Source organism: Micromys minutus (genome assembly GCF_963924665.1).
Source record: "Micromys minutus genome assembly, chromosome: 9".
Lineage (NCBI taxonomy): Eukaryota > Metazoa > Chordata > Mammalia > Rodentia > Muridae > Micromys > Micromys minutus.
In genome coordinates this window covers 10,543,106-10,566,448 of record NC_137978.1, presented here as the reverse complement: position 1 = coordinate 10,566,448, position 23,343 = coordinate 10,543,106, and the positions used below count along the sequence as shown (strand labels likewise).

Genomic DNA, 23,343 nt, shown 5'->3' with positions numbered 1-23,343 from the left:
CATCTGTGAATAAAGGAGCACTTTGGGAATTAAGAAGACTTAGTACTGAGCCAGCCCCCTTCTGTTCCTTTACATATATATAAGGTATAGTAGTGGCCTCATGCTTCTAGGCAGCTAGTCTCATACTGAGTTATACTCTCAGTCCCTAGGTTCTCCCAGCTTTGCCAATGCTATTAATTATTGGCTCTCTCAAAAGAATATTTAAGTATTGTATATTTATTTTAATTGTAAGAACTTACTCTAAAAAGGAAAACAGACATATTCTTGGTGATTCCAAAGGAAATCAAGAAACTCTCAATGAAACTAATGATACAATAGTCTAATTTACTTAATGTACTTTGAACAGGAACAAAGAGCTTTAAAATAGTAGGAATCAATTCTGATCAGGTAAACGCTGCACTGTTACACAGGCTCAACCTTTGCAATTCTATGAGAACAACTTCCAATCTCATCTTGGAAGAGAGCACGTAAGCTGGCCAGAATCACTACAGCACCTACTTAACATGAAGAAGTGGTAGGATCCAGATGCAGATCCTCACCCAGGCCTTAACTGACAGACACATGCGACTTGCTCACATTTTATTCTGTATCTGTGTTCATGTCCCAGACACTGTTGTAGGAACACAAGCCTGGGAGGAGAGCAATGCAAAGTTTCTGCTTTCAAAGACCTTAAATTCCACTATGGAGACTACCAATTCATAAAGGAACAATATATACTTTGTTGTCAAGCAGTAGCTCTAAACAGAAAGAGAAGCCTAAATGGAGACAGTGCAACAAACAGGCATTGACTACTTTAGATAGGGTGTTTAGGGAAGGCTTGCTAAACTTACAAAATTAATATCCATAAATCTACAAGGTCCACATGAGGGAAAACTGTAATGCAGGAGAACATTATAACTTCCACAGGAACGTTGAGACATTGGTGTTTCATGAGAGAAAAGCAAACTATGTAATCATGACAAGAATGTAGAAAAGTGCACAGCTACTGAAGAATGGCAGGAGCCTGAAAATGGCTTCGTCTACATCTGTCTTCTCTAATCAACAGGCCTACTCATGGCTTAGACAGTAAATATTTCTGTTCACCAAAGACACTTAATCTTCTTCCTCCAACAACTGAAATGCCTTCTGTCGTCTAAGCACTGTCTTAAGCAGTGGGCACTTGATAAACTAAACAGACAGAACAGTCTTTCACATTGTCTGCATTCTTAAAGGACTATGGCAGGAGACAATTCACAAAATGGTAGCATTTTCAGTGGTATTAAGTAGTATGACAAAAACAAATACAGGATGCCAGAACAGGGAGGAGCATCAAGACACACATCAGCTTCCCTGAGCAGAACCAAAGTCAAAGAGCCAGCAGCAGAAGCTCTGCAGGGAGAGAAGGTGAGGCTGGAGTTACATACAGCTCTTTAAATACTGAACCAACGCTGAAGCTGTCTTCACAGCTTGTGCAACCTGTACACAGGTCCTCATCCTCTGCACTTTGTTTTCATTTGTACGTCAAGAGAATTGAAGACGTTTAAATATAAGGCATGGTGTGTGGTAGAATAAGGTAGAATAACGTTACTAACATACCCTAAATAAAACCAATCGTACCTCTTCTCAGGAGAGAGAAAGCTCCGGTAGGTCTCTTTGTTTTTAACTTTATCTTTCCTTTTTAAAAACAGTATCACCTATATTGTTCTGTACTTTATACTTTCTCTTTAAAAACATTTCTTTTGCTTTCATACTTTTCCATTAAGTCTTCATATTTAAACAGCAATATCAAATAGGCTTTGTGAATTAAAGAAAAGGACTTAGGAAACTATTGCCATATAATTAAAACTATCTATGTAATTTATCCTGATAATTTAAAATCCAAAATTCAGTAGCAAATAAAATTTGTCTAAAATAACATTAAGTATGCACAAGTTGTGACATTTCTGAGGTAGAAATTGTTTTGAAGGTCTTCAATTTGGGCTATCCATCCTTTTATTTCCAAAACCAAACCCAGGTATGAGGAGAGATCAAATTTAATTCACATTTGAAAGCTGTCAACTAGGTAATGTAGAGTAACAGAATGAGTGAGTTGGACTGACTCCTTCCTTTCATGGGTCTGTGTCTGGTAGAAAGATCAAAGACAGGTACCCTAAATCTCTATCTGAGATCCCATTTGCTTATTTCACAGGACTGCTGTGAAGACTCAAATGAGATGATACAGAGAAGCTTTCTGTAAACCACAAAGGTACATATCAGCTGTCTTCTTAAGTATTCCTTACTCTAATGACTTCCTTAGCTAGAAAATGGTCTTTTAGCGCTTGTGCAAGATCACCATGTCGCAAAGCAAGAGCAAACATTTTTTTAGAACATGGCTGTCTTTAAAACCCAAGTAAATTAATGTTATCTAAATGAAATGAAGGTAGCATTCTAGGTTCTAGAAGAAAGCCACTGAAACAGGACAGAGAAACCTTTATTTAATAGAGGAGAAAACAAAGGTCAACACAGAATCCCCACCCAAAAAACTGGAAAGCTCTCTTCAGATGACAATTTCTGTACTAGTAATGTTTAGCAATACCCCTGTCTCTAAGTTTGCCCTTATTTAAATATATGTGAAAAATGGAGAGTCTCTCCTTTCCAAGGACAGTATATTCTATAGTTAAAGCTTCCCAACACTGCCCCAAGAAACTGCTGCCCCCTAAAACATATACAGCTCCCCACTTCCTGCCAGGGTTCTGCTCTACAGCGGGATGATGCGCTGTGATAGCAATGGATGTTCATGGTTACCAAAGTTTTTGAGAATTTCACTATGAGAAACTAAATCGTGACTACTGAAGGAAGCCATGCAAAAGCTCTTTGGATCTCTAGCAAGTCCACAATTCTGAACTGGCCTAATCAATATACTTCAGAGTATCAAGTTTTTAGTACATGTACAGTATAATTCTTACCACTGATCCAAAATGTAGTTTCTTATTTTCAAATAGCGTTCTGGTGTTTTAGTTTGACGCCCCTCAAAAAACTCAGGAATTGCTTGCTTTTCTTCTTCTTGAATGACATTTCTATCTATTTCTACTTCTTGTTCTGGTGGCTTAAGCACTTCTCCATGGTTTTCCTCCTCCATTTGGCAAGGAGGAAAAAGCAGTTCATTTCCACTCGGGTCCTTCTGACCCTCACAGGGCTCTGGACGAGGTGAGTGCTTGGCTCCCTCTGTTATTTCTTCTCCACCTTGTACAGTGTATTCTTCAACCAGTTGATTGTTTTTCTCATTTAATTCGACTGAGTTTTTGCCAATATTGTTCTCGTTTTCAGCCCATGATGTAATTTCTGAGCTCGAACATGCTCCTGCTTCACTATGCTTCACATTCTGAAGGTTCTCTCCTGAGGATTTAGCTGATGAACCTTCTGGGCATAATTCTCCTTGGTTGGTCTTATACATTTTACTATTAGAAACATCTGAAGTAAGATGGCTGCCATAATTCTTCTGTGATATTGGAGCGGTCAACTCATCCAGCTCGTCTGTGATGTCTACGTCTTCATCATCAGATAGCTTCTCAATTTTTATAGCATTCAGGTTGGGATCAGCACGCCCCCTTAAGCTTGATGCTCCCCACACCTTGGTCCTTTCATCTTTATTTTTAACCTGAAGATCACTGCTGCTCTTCTGAGTTGGTGTTTCTTTCTCCACACCCCACTTTACCTTATTAAGAATAAAAATAACACACATATAATATTAAGATTTGAAGTTTAATCACCTTATATAAAAATAGATAAAATAAGCACATTATCAGACATCATACCTTCACTTGCTTAAAAAAATTTTATAAATTTATTTAAAAAAAAAAAACTTACAAGTAAAATAAACACCAAAGTCTGTATGTTAGACCCAATTAACCGGGCACAAAGTCTATACATCTCAGTGAAGTTCTACACAGTTCGAAGAGCCATTCTGAAGCTGTGGAGCTTCATACTGGATTTCACAGTTTCACTATTTAATATACTTTTATGCATTTACCCACCACCAGAAATGAAGAATTCTTGACAGGGTTTAGTGTGAGTAGAAAAGCAGCTGGCTTTGTATCCTCTTTCGTATTTCATGCTCATCACCGCACTCATTCCGTCTTCATATCCAGCCTTTCTTGTGCTCTTTCTACATGCTATTCTACCCAAACACTTGCTTACATATACACATAACTGACTACACTGCCTATATGAGAGAGAACACCCTCTTTCTGAGATAATATGGTCTTACTTAATATTATAAATATATTCCATATATATTCTTCTAAGTCTACCTATTTTCCTATAAATTTTGTAACTTCATTTTTCTTTAAAGCTATACTGAATAAAGCACAACTAGTACAACACATTATTTACAATAGAAAAAAATAATACTTCCAAGTTTAATTATGCTTCTAGAGCTTAAATGAATATAGTTAGAAATTGTAAGTATCAACACTACATAACTGATCTGGAGAAGTGGCTCAGCAATTATAGAGTACCAGCTGCTTTTCTCCAGGACAGGATCAGTTTCTAGAACCTACAAAGAGCCTCACAGCCTCCTGTATGCAACTCCAGTTAGAGGATCTGATCCCCAACCCCTTCTGTCCTCTGAGGGCACTGCATACACTATGGTGAACAGATACATGTAGACAAAACACTCATATATAGAAAATAAAAATGAACTATCCTAACTGTACACAACTAAATACAGAACAAATTATTTGAAAAATTAAGGAACTTGACCATAAATACATCTTTCTGAACAAGGTTATTAAATTTTTCAGAAAGTTTTTTATAACAATAATTAAAAAGCCCTTTGTTCATAAACAGATTTCATGATTACATTTATATCTCCTAAATTCTAATATTTCCACATTTCTTTCACAGTGTAAATATTTATAAAAGAAGAGATATTTTCTGGAGAAAGCATTAAGGCTGCTTAACCCTTCCTGTCAGGAACACGTGTTGCGTTGCAGAGTTTAGCAGCAGCGTCACCCGGAACAATGCAGAGGTGCTGGAGCACCACAGCCATGCACCGTTACGTCACTCTGAGCTGCCTATGAGTGCAGACCACACATGACGGCCCCAAAGTGTTTTTAAAATTAACAAACCAAACAAATAAAATGCTAGTGGGCCAGAGGGCTTAGTGGGTAAGCCAAGCCTGACAACTTGAGTTCAATCTCCAGAAGAAAAGAACCTACTCCCAGTTCTCACACCTCCTTAGCCCTGCCATGGCATACATGTGTGGTCACATACACACATAAATAACATAACTTTTAAGGATTCGGAACACGTATCACGAGTATTTACTATCTTAAGTAGTGAAAATTTTCCTTAACTGGAGGAGATGATTCATGCTTATAACCTCAGCACTCAGGAGGATTGGAATACTGTTCTAGGCTAGACTAGGCTGTATATTACGATCCCAACTCAACAATATCACAAACAAAACAGCCTAGACTATACTAACAGTTTATATTGGGTATTGATCTTTCTTACTTTCCCAAATTTCATTATTATTTAGGATATCTCTACTATGCTTACCTTATTTTTAAAGTACTGTCTGGCATAACTCTTCACCTGTAGAACTGTGCGACTTTCAACTAGTGTTGCGATTTTGGTCCACCTTCGGCCAAATTTAGCCTGTTATCAAAATGGAAACAAATTTGCTTTGCAGTACCTTAATAATATTTCAAGCAGCTGCCAAATTAAAGAAAACAACTTAAATAAAATGCATCTTTACTTCTACAGCACAAAATGAAATCTGATCTATTAGACTATGCTTTTAAAATCAAAGCCCATATTATTTTGACTCTAGAGTTCTGGAAATTTACAAAAATGACTTACAATAGTCCAAAAGTGAGATAAGTTAAAACATATGTATGTATGTATGTATGTATGTATGTATGTGTATATATACATGTATACACACACACATATATACAAATATTTTTTTAAACAGGATCAACCGGACACATTCTGCCCTAATTGCAACTTTTAAACTCAGGGCTGGTATTCCACAATTAAGTGTCCAGTAGCAAGCACACTACACTGGGTTTACAGTGCAATCAATTTTAGATTCAGTCATGGATGAAATATAACCAATGCCTCCTTTCTGGAACAAAGGCTGTGCCACACCCTGGGTAGTCCTATGGGGGATTTCAAGTACAAAAAGGAAAATGCACAATTCTAGTTATACAATGGACTCTTAGACACCAAGTCTAAGCCATATTTAGTATATAAATATTCACCAACACAAATTCCCATTTTTGAATTCTTGAAACCTTAAAAAACAAAAACAAATACAACCCAGGACCAAGTATCCATGCTTTGTGGTAGTAAAATACCTTCAAAGATCCGACTTAAATGATAAAGCTTCATTTATACACTTATTTCTGTTATTCAGATGTTTCATTAAAACTCAAAGTATTTCTGGGAAAACTACTATAAATTATTTAAGGGTAACACTCAGCTAGTATTACCTAACTGAAGAATCAGTTCTATTTACTGAGTGAAGGCCAGTGACTTGGTATCATGAATCACATAGAGACAGCATGGGTAAAGTCAGATCCTTTGTGATACTAGGGGCCTGAATGTTACGAACAGGAAAGGTGACACTGACGAGAGGAGCACAGGAAATATACGTATCCACAAGTTTCAAACTTCAGTAAAGATACAACCCTACAGTAAAGAATCAGCACAAAGTCATTTCTTCCTCCCACACCTGAAGAAGCCCACAGTCTATAAGGAAGCTCTATCAGTGGGAAAGTGAGCAACACAACCAATAATTGCCCAATAAATCAAAAGGTTTTCTTCTGTAGAAAAATATTGTGTAAAATATCTTACTGTGCACAAATTTCTGTGTATCTATATTAATACAGTCTCATCTGCTTATGTATGGGCAAAACATCCCTAGAAGGATATACACAAAGAAAATGAGAGTGAGACTTGGTACTCAGCATTTTAGGTGTGAGTTTTGAACATACAAATGTGGTGTTTCAAAACCATCACTAATACCAACAATAAAAACAAAAAAAAAAAAAATCTAGGTTCACAAACCAATTGCAAATATGAGCATAAGCATACCTAGTCTTTGATAAGGGGCAAATCTTGAAGCTATCATCCATCCTGAACATATTACTGTTAATCTGATTGTCATACAATGAAATAAAAACCAGCATAGTTATCATCAGTATAGAAAAAGAAACTCAGTTTTAAAAACCTCCAAATAGTTTATGTATATGAAAACACAGCTCTCATGCTACTGTCTAAAAAATATATATTTTACTTCTCATAATTTCTATATTAATAATTTAATTATATTAGAAAACCTTCCATAAATATTATATACTATTATATACCTAAATTATATATATACAACTTCAAAACCAATTTAAACTAATTCTGAGTTACATGTGGCCTAAAAGAAAATATATCATCTATTTTTGATAGTTTAAAAGTTGATGGCTATCTTATTAAACCTTTTTTATGTTATGAAGTATTTTCAGAATTTGAACCACACATACTTTTTATACTTCTTAACTTTTGTACTTTGAAAGAGATTTCACTGAAGCATTCATACGAAAAAAATGCTTCTCGTCTTCAAAGATGTGTGTGAAAAATATGGATTATGCCCAACGAAAAAGGAAGAATTCAACTATCTCCTGTTCCAAATATACAAAGTATTTTATTTGTTTCTAGAACAATTTTACTGAAGTTAAAATTTTCTCTATTTACCAGTCCTTGTTCAAATAGTTTTTTTTCTTCTATCGTCCACTTTACTGAATAACTGGCTGGTTTTGCAGGAGAATGTACCCTGAAAGAAGCAAAAAAAAAAAAAAAAAAAAAAAAAAACTGAAATGAAACATTCTATATATTTATGCAGCTAAAGGTTAAAGACCAATGGTTCTCAATTTTTCCAATGCTGTGACCCTTCAATACAGTTCCTCATGTTGTGGTGACCCTCAACAATAAAGTCATTTCACTGTTATATGATAACTATAACTTTACTCCTGTTACGAATTGTGATGTAAACACCTGTTTTCTGACAGTCTTAGACACCCCCTATAAAAGGGGATTGGGAACTGCTGTCTTACCCAGTCATGGGCTAAAACCAAGACTTCCCAGTCTTATAGAAGGAGAAGGGAAAGGAGGAGGCTGAGGCAGCTGGTGCCTAGACAGTCAGGTTTACCAGGTTCCTTATCTCTACCCGAAGGACAGGAGTCCAAACAATACAATCTGAGTGAAGACAACACTAAAAGACACCAAAGGTAGTCAGTCTGATAACAAATAGATCTCTTCAGACTGAAAATAAACACCAAGCAGTAATATATTCCCCAAATCCAAGAGTTTAAATCATAAAACTATGGAATCTCACTTACTGCTCTTAAAATCTGTATCACAAGAAATTAAAGCATACTACGAAAGTTCTTCAATTTCATCAAGCCATCCCATCTTCTAACTTCACTTTGTTATTTACCAAATAAAAAAGCCACAGTTGGCTTGGTGCTCAAGTCTGCATTTATAAATGAACAATGACCATCTTTTTTTCTAACTGAAAAGGTTTCTGTAAACCTTTTGTTTTTCTAAAAGTTTTTATACAGGATGTTGCTATGTAGCCCTAGTTGGTCTGGGACTCTGTAGAGTAAGACAGCCTTGAAGTTGTGGAAATCCTGATTATGTCTTCCAACTACTGGACTACAGGCATGCCCTGCTCAATTTTCCTAGGTAATATTTACATATCACAGATCCAAGTAAAACTGTAATAACACATTTATATACAATTATCAAATAGAACATAAACCAACTCAATTCAAAATATACTCTGCTGCAGCTTCCAAAGATTTCCCCCAAAATCTTTAGGAAACCACCTTTCTTTACCATGTGATGAACTGAAGATAAAGACATTTTTTAAAAGCTTGGCAAATAAAAGATGACATAAAATTATGTATTCTAACATCTGTGCCAAAGCCATCTTAAAAAATATCCTCTTCTGAATCAAGAGGGCTTTTCCACTGACCATACCTAATTTTCAAAATGTTCTTGTGATTTCCAACTGAACTGACAAGGTTTTAAAGGGTTTGGAGACTCAGTAGTTACTCAGCTGCCACACTCATGTCAGACTGCAACAACTGCCTCAACTCCAGCTCCAGGAACTGGACACCTCTGGTCTCTGTGGGTACCTGAACTCACACACACATAACCATACAGAGATATAAGGGAACACACATAGCTAAAATAAAAAAAACTTAGTTTTCAAAAAAGGTTTTAAAATTACAGATACATACATGATTTTTCCTGTTTTCTGCAGGCTGCACATGAAAAAAAGAACAGGAAGCTTGTGAAGAAGTTTCTAAAATTTTAATTCAAAACTTTCAATAGCACTATAAACTGATTTTACCTGTTTGTGCATTTTTTATCATCTTTCTTTTGATTAATCCAGAATTTTCCTGGAAGTGATTTATTAGATAAATAATACCTATGTATTATTAAGGAAACTTACATAATATTAAATCCATAGAATTCCTATGTGATATCAAGTAGACAGACTAGTGAAAGACATTCACATGTAATCAAAACCTATTCCTCTAAAAGCTTGTCCAGGGCTGCAAGTCCATGCCTTACGTGGTGCATGTAAGGATGATAACATAGCAAACACACAACACAATGCCTGCAGTGTGCACCACAGCAACGCTGGTTTCCCTTCTCTTCCCTACCACAAATGGCTAAAAAGGAATAGCCTCAATCCTTCTTTCTAAAATATGAATAGTAAAATAGATGAATTTGTTATGTGGGGTAATTTGGGAACCACTGTTTCTGTATATTTAAAGATCACAGAAAAGAACTCAGGATTCTTCTATACATAATACAAGTAACATCAAATTTACCAAGAAATGCCCCCTCAGTGTTACTGAAACTAGCCTGCTACAAAGCTTTTCCCCAAGTCTGAACTGTTCTACATTTAACAAACACCAACTACATGTCATACATGAGGCTATGTACTAGAGACAAAATTACATATAGTATATATAAATATAGTATGTATGCATGTATGAATGTGTATGTTCTCCCAATCCTCTATATGCCTATATATAACTCTTACTCATTTCTACATTAGGAAGTGAACTAGCAACTACATATCCAATGACCTAGAATTGCACTGTTCAATATGGTGGTTACTAGTCATATGTATGGGTCATAACAAGCATTAACTGAGATTTAGTGCAGAGATGAAATGTACTGTAAATTCCAAAGACTTAGTATAAAATACTGATGTTTTCATTTGGGGCTGGGGAGATGGCTCAATTAGTGCTTGCTATACAATCATGAGAATCTAAATTAGAATCCCTAGGTTCCATGTCCAAAGCTAGGTCAATAGTTTGTATACATACAATCCTAGCACTGGGCAGCAGACACAGGTAGCTCCTAAGAGCATTTGACTACTTAGCCAAATCAGTGGTCTTCAAATACATAACAATCCTCATCTCAAAGATTAATGTGGATAACATACACATACACACACACACACCCCACACATAGAAAGAAACAATGTTTTCATATAAGCTAATATTTTAAATTATATTATAAAAGAGTATATTATAAATCCTTATGTATTTTAAATGAGGGTACTAGAAAATTGGAGATTTTATGTGCCTCTCATTTAAATAAGTAATAAAAGCAATAAGTGTAATATTTGAGGAGAATAAGGGGCTAACCAATGGCAATTAAAAATATTTCTAAAAATTTCAAATTAACAGAACAGAAAATGTGGATTAGATGGTCAACAGAGTTGGTTGGAGAGATGGTTCAGTGGTTAAAAGCACCAACTGCTATTCCAGAAGGCCTAAATTTGATTCCAGAAACCACATTACAGTTCTTAACTAAGATCTAAAAACCTCTTATGGTCTCCACAGGAACCAGAAACAAGAGATTCAGATATACATGCAAACAAAAACCACATAAATAATAACAACAGCAGCAGAACAGTGAACAGAAATCCATAGAATGAATATGAAAAAGATAAAAATAAGCAAGCATTCATTATTAATCTTTAAAGGCCAGAAAAAAATCAGAAATTACTGTTTAAGTCTCTCATATATAAGATACATATATAAGAAATATATGACATATATATATGTATCATATATATGTCATATATCTATAAAAACTGAGTATCACAGAAGTTAAACCCTTGCAGAGAGGAATCTTCCAGTTTTAGCTTATATTGATGTGAAAAAGGAAGGCTTGGAATTACGATTCTGACTTAAATAGTCTACCATTTCTAAGCATTATGCACACTGCATGCAGACTTGCCTAACAACAAAAACCTGAAAATGTGTCATCAGTCTCAGATTCACCAGTAAAGCATGCTATTTTTTGCATAGATAAGTGACATGAAATTACACAAAGTCTGTGACCAAACAATACTCATCTAGTAAATACAGTGGCCTCTTCTGTAATGTTTGCCCTGATTCCTTTTTTAGCCCTAAAAGCTTTACTCTTCTCATAATCGATGAAGGATACTCTTCTTCCAACAGCATTTTCTCAATGACAGCTCTGTTCTCGTCACTGATGGTGCTATCCAGAGTCCAAGGCTATTTAAAAACAATAACAGGTACAATCACTACATGAATATACCGACAGTCTGATTTTCACAATCACCCTGAGACAGGTATAAATAGTCCACAAAAGCATTTGCAGCACTGGTGGCCTGTTAAGTGGAAGAAAAGAAAGCTCACAGTAAAGCCTGTTGGATTCCCAGGCTCAGGCCCCCTTCCTGTAAGTAGTAATAATGGCCCCCATGCACTAAAGAACTAGGCTTCAGGCATTTTGCTAAGCACTTAACTGGTTTCCAAAAGTCAAGTCTGTTTTTCTCAGCCACAGCCTGAGTAATTAATCATACCCATTTCCATTCTCAAAGTTATGTAACTTCCAACTCCAATCTCTTTAAGCTCCATATTATTAAAGTCACTACCCACACAAGATCTCCCTTTGAATATCTAATTGGCTTCTCAAATGAAACATTTGTATCACCTGTCTTCACCTGTCTTCCCAACTTTGCAAAGAGCAGTGTCAACCACCACTTACCATTTAAACATCCAGGAATCACTAGGCATTCTTTCCTTTCTCTTCCATCTCCACATGCAATCTTCTACTGCACAGCTCTACCTTCAAAGTATAATTCAAACTGGTCCACTTATACCTCTTCTGGAACATACTGGACTAAGCCACTATCTAAAACCTTGTTTAGATTATTACAAATGGGTCCTAACAAGTCCCCCTGGCTCTATTTTGCTCCCCTCTAGTCCTTTCTTTACCACAGAACTCAAAGCATGAATCCACTAGTCTGTATGTTTCAATGTCCTGGTTCACTTCCAAAATTTAAACTTGTCAGCATACGCCAGTTCTTCTGCATTCACTATTTCTTCTGCTTAGCATGTTAATTTTTGTAATCATGTATCCCTTCATTTGCCTATTATCTTTCAAGTTAAATGTCACCTCCTCAGTGTCCTTGACTGACTTTTCCTTAGGGATTCCCCCCTAGTAACCTCAGTTGACGGAGCTTATATCATTCATAATCTACCCATTGTTTGCCTGCCTGTGTCTTGCCCAACTCTTTTCTTGTCTATAAATTCCATGCAGCAGAACGTCTGTCTTGATGGCACTTGAGGTGCTTTAACCTGCCCTACTGTCTAACATGGCAGGTATGCAGGTACTGCAAAATGAAGACATGGACTCTGTTTGAAGAAAGGGAAGCTGACAAACTTGAGAAGAGGTAAAGATCTGTCCCTAAATCAAGCTGGATCTAAATTTATTTCTCATGAAATCACTTTTTCACAGTTGAAAAAAAAAAGGTTCCTCTATTACTAAAGGAAGTGTTCCATATACTATCTCTGTGGTTTTGGAGAATTAGGCCTTGGTTAAAAAAAGAAAAAGAGGCACTCTGGGCAACTAGCTGCAGTGTTACGTCACCTGACTTAGCATACTTACAAGACAACCATTCTCCCTTCTCCATGTTGAGTCAAGATAGTGATCTTGAAAAACTGACGCTGTATTTTCATCATTTCTGTAATAAATACAAAAATTAATAAATACAAAACATGCAAAAAATAAATAGAAAACCAGAAAAGTGATACTGCATCCATTTTCAGCTACAGATCCCACAGGACAGGGGCTGGCCAGCTCTTGATACTAAGCACCTCCGCTCCTTAACAAAGACCTGAACACAGCACTTCCTCTGCCTTGTCTGCTTATGAGGAGAGAATTGTAACAGCACAACAGTCACATGCGCACACAAACACTTCAGTTAGATCTTTTAGAACAAATGGCTAGGTCTGCCAAGAGTATAAGAGGTGGGGCTACTAACATTACAAGTTCCCTGCAGAAATATTTTCATGCAGTCTACCGTTGTGAGGATTTGCAACATTCACTAATATCTACATCGGAACACCAACCTAAACCTCCTTAAGGAACACAGTTACATGGTTGAGCTCAATCTTTCATCTCAAACCCTCCAGGTCCTACTGTTACTTCTCTTAGTCCTTGTAATCTCAATCTTCCCAGGGGTCCAAGCCTCAAATCTGACTTTGCCTCTGTTCTTCACAATCCAATTCAATTTGCCACTTTGCTTTCACTGTCTCCACTCTCTGCTCTAATAGCCCCCAGTTTCACACCTTAAGAGCTTTATTAGGTCAGTGCGGGAGAAAAGGCTAGGAAGCCAGCTTCTCATCTTCCTTTACCCTTGTTTACTTACCTCTACGGAACACATACATAAAGTTTATTGTCGGTTCCACCCAACAAGAACTAATAGTTTTATGACAACAGGGATCTCATTTTCACAACTGTTATATACATCCAGGGAATGACACAGAATGTAATCAACTGTTGAGTGAATGAACAAGCAAGTGGGTAACGGTCAGAGGTCTGTAGTAAAGAAGGAAGACTTCATCACAGAACTACACAGCATGGTGGTACTTAAGTGTAACACTAGAACTTAGGAGGTAGAGGCAGGAGGATCCAATACACAGCAAGTTCCAGGCTAGCCTTAGCAAAGCCTATTGGAAACTGAAGGGAATAACATAATCAGATTTAGAGGTAACAAAGACTTAACTTTAGCAGGAAAAGGGAGGAATAATGGTAGAGAAAATAATTATAAAAATACTAGAGAAGCGTAGCAATAATTTTTATTTACAGAAAAGGCAATATGAGCAAGAATGGTGTCTGATAGGATAGTTAGTAAGTGAACAGATGAGGGAGTAGAAAGATGGCAGAATAAAGAATGAGAGAGTTCGGGTCTGTGCCTTGAGACGGGATGGATGCTGCCATCATGCACTGAGCCAGAGACAGGTCGGAGACCAATCTGAAAGAGGGAAGCTGATATAGTGACGCAGAGGTACTCGTGAGACACACAAGAGCTGGTATGTTCTAGTTAAGGTCCTGATCAGAAGCTCAGACACAGGGCAGTGAAGAATTAGGGAAACAGGTTGAATTAGAAGAACTGTACGTTTATGCATCAGAATGGCAGGGCAGCAAAACATCAACCTAACAGAAATTAAGTCATGAGAAATGCTAGTCTTAGAGATGTCACTAGGAATGGCCACTGAGCACGACTCTTATGGTGAAACATCTTTCCTCAACGAGGGTTAAAAAGCATTCAGAAAAGAAAGATAAGAAATAATAGTTGAAGGAAAATCAAACTGCAGTATTTTATTTTGGTATCTAGCTTCCAGTAAGCGCTTAAAATCGGGATGGTTTCAAACTAATCTTCAAGAGTCCCTTAAATGCTACTGTCCTCTGACACCATACCTCACACTAAATTCAACATGATTCAAACTCCAGCATTAGTGGCACCGTTCCCACTCCACAGGTAATGTCAGTGACGCTCCAGAGGCAGCGGCTGACATCAGGAACCTTCATCATCCTGCTTGCATGATACATGAAAAAAAGGAAAAAGAAAAGAAAGGGAAAGCAACTCCAAACCAAGCCAGGACCTAAGTATGTTGGAAAAGAAAGTTTACTGTAGATAAAAGGAGAGCATCACACCGGTGGGGTATATAGCATCCAGAGTGAATATGACCCTGAAATGGAAGATATAAGGAGAATGCAGAGAGAAGATGTAACCAAGTGAGGCCGCCTTGAGACTGTCCAATAGAGTAAAGGATAGACCAAAATGGACAGAGAACCAAAATGTCTGCATTATATAGAGAAAGGCAGCTGGGGGAGGGCAGCCCGACTTCTGGGTTGAAAAAACTAGGGTGGGGGCAGGGTATGCCAGCCATACCCTGAAACAGGCAGGGACTAAGGGATGCTTGGAGAACCTGTAGGCCAGGTCCGCTGTAATACATACGTGGCGTCTCACTTTGGAGACCTAACATATGAAGTTAACATTACAACATGCCACCAGTAGACCCGAGTGTCAAGAAAATGGTTTAAGAAAAAGGAACAAAAAACTAAACACAACCTGAAAAGTTAAGACAAACCCTTGAGAGAGGCACTGAGCTAATGCTTTCAGGTAATACTCACTCAACCCAAAGTGAATTCCTTCCTTTATGAACTCCAAACTGTCCTTGCCCACTTAGCTAACTGATTGGGGGAGGGGAGGATCGCAAACTCAGAAGCCCTAGTTCAAGACTGAAGAATTGCTCCGGGAAATAGGGTAAAGAGGGTGATTTGGAGGGAAGGCAAATGTGGGGGGGGGGGGGAATGAGAGCGGGCAGGGTAGAGGGATAACATCTCAAATGTAAATACAGAGTATCTAATAAATTTTTTTAAGAAACTGAATAATTACACCAATGTAAATTGCTATCTCAGGCTATCTGCATAACTTTTGAACTTCTCTACCTAAGCTAAGAACTTTAGAGAAAATAATTACATTAACTTTACACCTCATTTTTATCACATTTTAAGAGCTCACTGGCTATTTTAAAATGCTTACTTTGGTGCCTCAGAGGACTGACTGACTGGTAGTCTACAAAGGAGCAGCCCTCCTGTCAAATGAAGTATATAGGCCGGAAATGGAGCAGTATTAGTAACAGCATGTAGTTCAACAGAGTCCAATGAAGTCGCTGACAAGTTACAGGTAATGTACCTGGCTGTGTTTACAAGTCAGGTCCTCTGACGCCTACATGAGGTCCTTTTCTGGCCCCCATTATTTAAAAGGAGAAACACTGCTTACTCCTAAAGCAATGTGCCAAAGCAGGTTCAGTTTAAAAATCACACTGCCCGTCCTGCTGGCACTGGTATTCAACAACGTCCCTCACTGGGTCTTCTCTCTATTATCCCTAACACTGCAAAGAGCACATCTGCTGAGCATTTTACATTTGCTGAAATATTTTTCATAAATATTTCATTCGATGCTTACAACAGTAAGATCGACACGTGATTCGGTTTCCAAGCATGCGGAGCCTTGCTTGGATATGCCTCAAATGCCTTGACCACCTTCTGAATGACAGTAAACAGGAAGAGCAAAATGCAGAAGGCAAACATGAATTGTCCAACTCTAAAAATCTGGATCCTTTAAGGTAAACTGCCTTCCAGCAAGTTTTGAACAACTTGCCCTGAGGAGGAGGAATCAAACCACTGGAACAAGGTCGCTTGCAGGCGCAGGACCAAGTGTCTATGAAGTCAGGTCCTGTAGACTAGACGCCAGTGTTCAAGTTGCTATGAGGAGCCTGAGACAAAGCGAATGCAAAAAGGAATCCGAATTGAAACAGGTCCCAGGAAGCAGAGACAAACAGTCCAACCCGTGGACCCGACCCACTTCCGGCCAGGAGCACCCCGGGTCCCGACGCCGTCCACACAGACCCTCGGCCAACCGCATCCTCCGGCCCTTGCCTAGCACAGCCCGGCCCGCAGGACCCCACTCCGCGCCTCACCCCGGCTGTGCAGCCGCCGCCACATCTCCTTCCACATCCACATCCACCTCCTCCGCCTCCATGACTGCATCTGACACAGGCGTACTCGCGAGATCCCGCGAGACGCCGTGTGTCGGGGGCGGGACCGGAGGCGGGGCCTGTGATGTGGCGCACTTCCGGGGAAAGGTCTTGGCGAGAACGACCCAAACGCTGCTTCAAAAGCCTCTTTTCCAGAGACAGAGTGAGGTATCTCGCTTCTCCCACGAGCTACAGGGGATTATACACAGCAGAAATCTTTCCATTCAGGCGAGAGACCCTGCTTTGTGAACTGTGCATGGGCAGCCATTGACTCCGGTTCAGTTTCACACAAACGCACACGCCTACTCGCTCCGCCCACCACAGTAAATTATTAGAATGACCTAGTGTGGATGCAGGTTGCACGATTCTATGTTACGTAAAGGTAAGGAAATAGACACAGAAAACTGACGTGATTGTTCAAACAGAGCTAGGTAGACCGACCTTTTAAACTCTGCCCTGAGTGGTCAGCATAGATGTTAGGAATCCCTGTAAATCCCACCCCACAGTTACCTGGCAACAGCCAGGTATGCTCCGCCCCACAGTTCCCGGGCACTATAAAAGAGGCTGCTCGCCCAATCTCTTGCTCTCTTGCTCTTACACCTTTGTCCTTCCTCTCCCCGTTCCTTTCTCCCCCTTTCTCCACGTGCTCATGGCCGGCCTCTTCTCTCTTTCGGCCCCTACTACCGTCTTAACTCCCCTCCCCATTCCCTGAATAAACTCTATACTATACTGTCTGTGGCTGGTCCCTCAGGGAGAAGGGATGCCCAACTTGGGCCCGCACACCTCACCACACCTCCATAGAACATGTTCCCACTGTCCACTCTCTTTATCTTTTTCATAACAATATATATACACAAATCATTGCTGGGGATCCATGAAGCAAAGAACTTAACGGTTTTCCTCTGCATTTCTCTGTCCTAAAATCTATCTCTCATATAGTTAGAATCGTTGGTTTACTGTTTTCTCCTCTATCCGATTGTAACTTCTTTAAGAACAAAGCCTGTCTGGTAGTCCTTACACTGCCGGTGTTCAGCACAATGTCTCACACATAGTAGGAGCTCAGTAAATGTTGGACAGGTAGTATGTTGGGAACAAGCAAAAGAAACCTGTTTTAAGTGCTACCATTTCATTTTTGTACTCCATTTAATCATAGGGAGGAACTAAAGTCAAGTTCCCAGGCCCTAGAGGAGCTAGGGGACTTTGGAGTACCCGGACAGCTTCTGCTGTAAGGAAACAGTTGAGTCCAGCCATCTCAAAGATAACTTATAAGGAAACAATTGTCTGAGTCCAGCCTTCTGAAGGATAATCTCCAGCTTGCTACAGGGTCAAAATAAGTTTCTATTCTCAGGCCCAGGAACCACATCCTATCCTGATTGGTGGAAACTCCTTTACTCACCCCTTATGTTAAAATATGATTGAACAAAGCTACAGCCCACCACACCTTCAACTTCACCTCCAGATCTGTTCTATGTTCTTCAGCCCTGATCCATCAATAGTGGTTTAAATACAATGCATGTTGCCATCACCATTGACCTGGTGTTTGAGTTATGTTAAGTGGACCCCATGACAAGTGAATGAAACAATGAAGTGAGCTTGCTTCCCACCTCAGCTAGAGAGTGTGCTGGCAGGAAAGGCAGAAGAAATTTGTAAAGTGCTCAGGAACTGAGTAGTGTGAGTGTTACTTCTTAGGACAATCTGGAACCATATTTTTGTTTGCTTGTTATCAGAGGACTCTAGGAATCAGTGCTAACAGGTCTCCTGACATGGAACAGGCACTTCAAGGTGCCTGTTGGATCTAATTGGGAAATGCAAAATAGAGACACCAGTCTCTAACCCAAGTTAAAAAGAGCCTGGAAGAAACTACCAGAGGGAATACTAGAGCGCCCATTACTCAGGCAAGGCCAGGGAATGTGTCTGTTTGTGCTGCACGTGTGAAGAGCTGAGGAAACCTTGAGCAGATGTCTTAGGACTGATTGGAATCCCTGGTGAGTGTGTATTGTTGAGATTCGTTCAGCCATATTAAATACCCAAAGCCTCAGTTGCTTGTGACAGCCATCTCTATTGGGGACAGACCCAGAATGGCACAGCCTTGCTGTGGTCCAAGTATGAGTTTATGAACAATTGGCTACAGTGTACAAAAACTAGCAAGTGTCTTCCTCCAGGATGTTTACTGCTCCCTTGCTGGGACCCCCTAGAGACTAAGCCTTGTCCCTGAGCTGCACATAACTGTGTTGAGGTTCTGTATTTTGGGCTCCGTGTTGTTGGTATGGGTGGTTCCACTCCATCAGAGTGGAGATTTAATGCTAGAACATTAAAGCAGTGGTTGTAATTGTATTCTGTGTGTTTAAAAAGTTGCATAGAGACATGGGTGATAGAAAAAGAATAGCACTGAACCTTTGGAAATGGAAAGTATATTCCAGAGATAAAACATTTGATGAGGGTAATGGAAGAGTAAATTCCTGAAGAATCAAAGAAACTGTCATATAACAAAATACACCATTCAAGATGAAATACACAAGGTGATATACATAGATGAAAGCAGACACTGGGCTATCAAAGGAGCAACTTCAAGCATCCCACTATATATGCAATTAGAATCTCTGGGAAGCAAGTCAGGAAATCATTTAAGGAAATAATGATTGAACACATTTCATATTTTGAGGAAAACAATAACTTAATAGATTCCAGTAACTCCACAGACAAACAAATGATACTATATTAAGGCCAATTATAATAGAATTTCTTAAACTAGTAGAAAAGGGCTTTAAATGTTTAAAGTATAAGGAGAAAAACTAGCAAACTTAAAGCTATCTTTCTAGTAAAAGAAAAAAAAACTTCCAAAAATCAGGACTCAGAGGCTTTGTTTTGTTTTGAGACAGGAAGGGCTTGCGATGTAGTACAGATTCTCTGGTCTCCATTAACAGAGTGCTAGGATTACAGGCATGCATCACTATTCCCAACCAAAAGTTTTGGAAAAAAATCAATAAAATGTGAAAGTTTAAGAATATTAAACAATATCTGTAGCGGCTATGCCTAGTTATCAACTTGACTATATCTGGGATGAACCACGATCCAGTATTGGAAGGCTCACCTGTGATCCTGATCTTGAGTTTAGGAGATACAAGTTTCTGACCTGGATCTTGGCATGGAGATCTTGAGGCATAGAGGCTATGAATCCCAGGACATTAATGCAAGATCTCTGAGTTCAAGGTCATCTGGGACAAAGCAAGTTCCAGATCCAGGCGTGGTGGTGCACACCTTTAATCATTGGAAAAAGGACGACTTTCTCCTGCTTGCCTTGTGGGACTGAGCAACTGCTAGATCCTTGGATTTCCATTCACAGCTGCTGCTGACCATTGTTGGGGAGTTGGGCTACATTCTATAAGTCACCAACAAATTCCCTTACTATATAGAGACTACCCATAAGTTCTGTGACTCTAGAGAACCCTGGCTAATACAATATCTTTCAAGAAAGAAATTATTTTATGAGATGAAGCTGGGATTATATCAAAGAACAAGTAACAGGATACATATATAAAAATTTGTGTGTGTGTGTATGTGCACATGTGTTACATCTTAGTGTGTGCATATGTCAGTATTAGTGCATGTGCTTTTCAGTGGTCAGAGGTAAATGTTGAATGTCTTCTTCTAGCCTTTTCTACCATATATATGCTCACATACACACACACACACACACACACACACACACACACACACACACATATATATATATATACACACATGGTATACATATACACATACATACAGTCTTTTGCTGAACCTGGAGCTCACCAATTCAGAGAGATTAGCTAGCCAGCAAGGACTCTGCTTCCCCAGAGCTAGGCACATCCCACCAAACTCCACTTTTTACCTAGGTGCTGGGGATAGAACTCAGGTCCTCATACTGAACAGCAGACATTTTACTGCCTGAGTCATCTCCCTATTTCCATATGCAAAACTTTCCCTTAGCACTTAAATCTAAGATGATTGTCTGTTAAAAAGAATAGGCTAGGCAAATCTGTGTTCTAGAGGTGGAGGCAGAAGGATCAAGGCTAGCTTGAGGTAATAATAGCAGTGGTAACGAGAATGATGCTGAGGATGATTGTGATGGTGGTGATGATGACGATAGTGAATGAAGTATGAAAATAATAAAACATATAACATCAGTGTGTGCAGTCTAAGAAGAAAATTACTAACTTGACTACATCTGGAATCAACTACAACCTATAGCAGTTGGCCACACCTGTGAGGGATTTTTCTTTATTGCATTATCTGAGGTAGGAAGACCTCCCAGAAATCTGGGCCACAACTTCTGGTGGCAGCCTGGATAAAAAGGACATGGAAGAAGAAAGCTTTTGGGTTTTGCCCTCTCTCTCACTGGCAACTTTATCTATCCTGATGCTGAGGCATTCTTTCACCAGTATTTGAACCACTAGCTGCCTAGGAATCCCCTGGGACTTCAGCACCAAACTGGGACTGCTGAGACATCCAGTCTCGTACCGAACAATTACTAAATTTTAGGCTTTTCCATCAGGAGACAGCTACGGTTGGACTACCCAAACCACAGCCTGAAGATACTCTATTACACGCAGGTATGCACGAACATGCACACTCGTGTTGGTTCTAGTCATTCAGAGAATCCTGCCCATGTAGGGAGGAAGAAACAAAAATCCCAAAAATGACTGTTCCATGGCTAACAAGTTCCAGTGTCCCTCAGGTCTTTTCAAGTCTCTTGCTGTGGTGTATGCTCCCATTACAGTGGAAAGAGGAGATATTTTTCAATAGTGCGTGGTTTGGTAGTTTGCCGATTGGTTTAAAATTAAATACCAAGTGGGTGATTTTCTAGTTTGAGGTACTTGAATTCAGATATGAACAAACAGCATATTTTGTGGAATGGAATCTTGTCATGAGTTTCTACAGTTTTATGTGCTAGTGCCCTGTTTGCATTGTTGATTTGAAAATGCTGATAGAAGACACCGTCCTACAAACCTTCGTAGATGTTGCTAGAGAAGTGTTTAGCCAACAAATTCTTCATCTCATTTCTCGCCCTTAGTACTTTTAACCCCTCTACACAGACAGCTTATTCCTGTGTTGTCTCTCTTCTAATGAAGGAAAAAGATTTCCATGTTTGTAGTGGGAAGAAAAGTATTCCTAGAAAACTGCAATTTTAGTCCATAAATTTCGGCGCTTTAGTGCAGATTGCTAATTAGTTTGGATTCTGAAGTGCTTTAAGAGCACAAAGTGTCATGCAAATTCTCCCATACTATTATTTCCTTATGACTGGAAGTGTCAGCTAAATGATTGCCAGAGATTTAAAGAATTCTCATCTTCAGAACACAGTAGCTAATGAGCAGAGAGGACGCCTGGAGGTGACAAAGCAGATGAGTGCAGACACGTCTTGATGGACCACACTTGGCAAGCATTAGATACAGCCCGAGTTTCTCCAGGAAATGAAGCTGCTTTTTCCTCTCTTTTCCCCCACCAATTCCCTGAAACCACACAAGGTAGCTCCTGAAAATGCTGTTTTCAACATGCTGTGAGGAATGTTTGCCAGTGTCCTTCTTACATCTTTATTACAGCAATGATACAGCCTTGTGACATTAGAGAAGAATAGAAGGAACCAGCAGCAATAAGCTCCTAATGTGTGCCAGGCATTTTAAGTACACTATTTCTTTAGAGGCAGACAACAGTTTTCTGATGTAGGAATTGTTTCTCTTTGCAAATGTGTTAACTGGGGCTCATGACAGGTATGCAATTTATCCAAAGAATGGTAGCTTACTGTCTTTTCTTTGTACCATGGAGTCTTGAGTACCAATGCATCATCTTGACTTAAACCTGTTCTTCCCAGCAACCCCCAGTGTCAGGTATAGCTCTAGAATGGGCACAGACAGGCTTGGGTCATGTTCCAATCTTGAAGCAAAGAGGATTCGGTTCCACTAGGATCATAGTTCATAAGGAGGAATGGTGAGTCTCAAACCAGAATGAAGCTATATTTTTAGAGAAGAGGAAAAAGATTCTGGACAGGCATGTCAACAAATGCCCACTCTGCTGCTCTGTACAGAACCCTGACCCCCAGTTCCTCTGACTGTGTGTTACATCTGCAAAGCTACTCAACCTCGTATGTGTCGGTTTCCCTGTTTCTAAAATGAAAATGATTGAATGGTTTTAAAAAATATAGTGTCTTCCAGAACTAACATTATTTTATAATATATCCACCTCCTAGATACTTAGTGAACAAGGAGGGTTGGGGTTTACTTAAGTTTGTGTGCAGCTGCTAACTCGTTATGCATGGATAACATAAATAATCAAAACATTCTTCTGCCTGGACTCTGTGCTCAGCTGCACATTCCCAGCCTTTGTATATTTATTCTCTATGGGCTTAGGTTTCCTTCCTTCTTGCCTTTAAAAGGGCAGCAAGCTATGATTCGGCTCTGAA

The 23,343-nt window shown here is 39.1% G+C and overlaps 1 protein-coding gene across 9 annotated transcripts in view; it reads right to left on the bottom strand.

Moving 5' to 3' along the window:
- MYSM1 (Myb like, SWIRM and MPN domains 1) overlaps positions 1 to 16,912 on the bottom strand; it is a gene marked incomplete at its 5' end in the record, with an annotated part of 56,102 nt that extends 39,190 nt beyond the window's left edge. For 8 of the 9 annotated variants that reach the window (XM_080921458.1, XM_080921462.1, XM_080921459.1 and 5 more), the window contains 8 exons: positions 2,925 to 3,673; positions 5,521 to 5,619; positions 7,714 to 7,792; positions 9,264 to 9,287; positions 9,377 to 9,454; positions 11,500 to 11,570; positions 12,967 to 13,042; positions 16,851 to 16,912. In XM_080921458.1, the coding sequence (XP_080777584.1) occupies positions 2,925 to 3,673; positions 5,521 to 5,619; positions 7,714 to 7,792; positions 9,264 to 9,287; positions 9,377 to 9,454; positions 11,500 to 11,570; positions 12,967 to 13,042; positions 16,851 to 16,912 (1,238 nt within the window). Of the gene's footprint in view, positions 1 to 2,924; positions 3,674 to 5,520; positions 5,620 to 7,713; positions 7,793 to 9,263; positions 9,288 to 9,376; positions 9,455 to 11,499; positions 11,571 to 12,063; positions 12,145 to 12,966; positions 13,043 to 16,850 lie in introns of those variants that run through there. The other variant, XM_080921464.1, reaches the window with a different exon arrangement.
- Between the last annotated feature and the right edge of the window lie 6,431 nt (positions 16,913 to 23,343).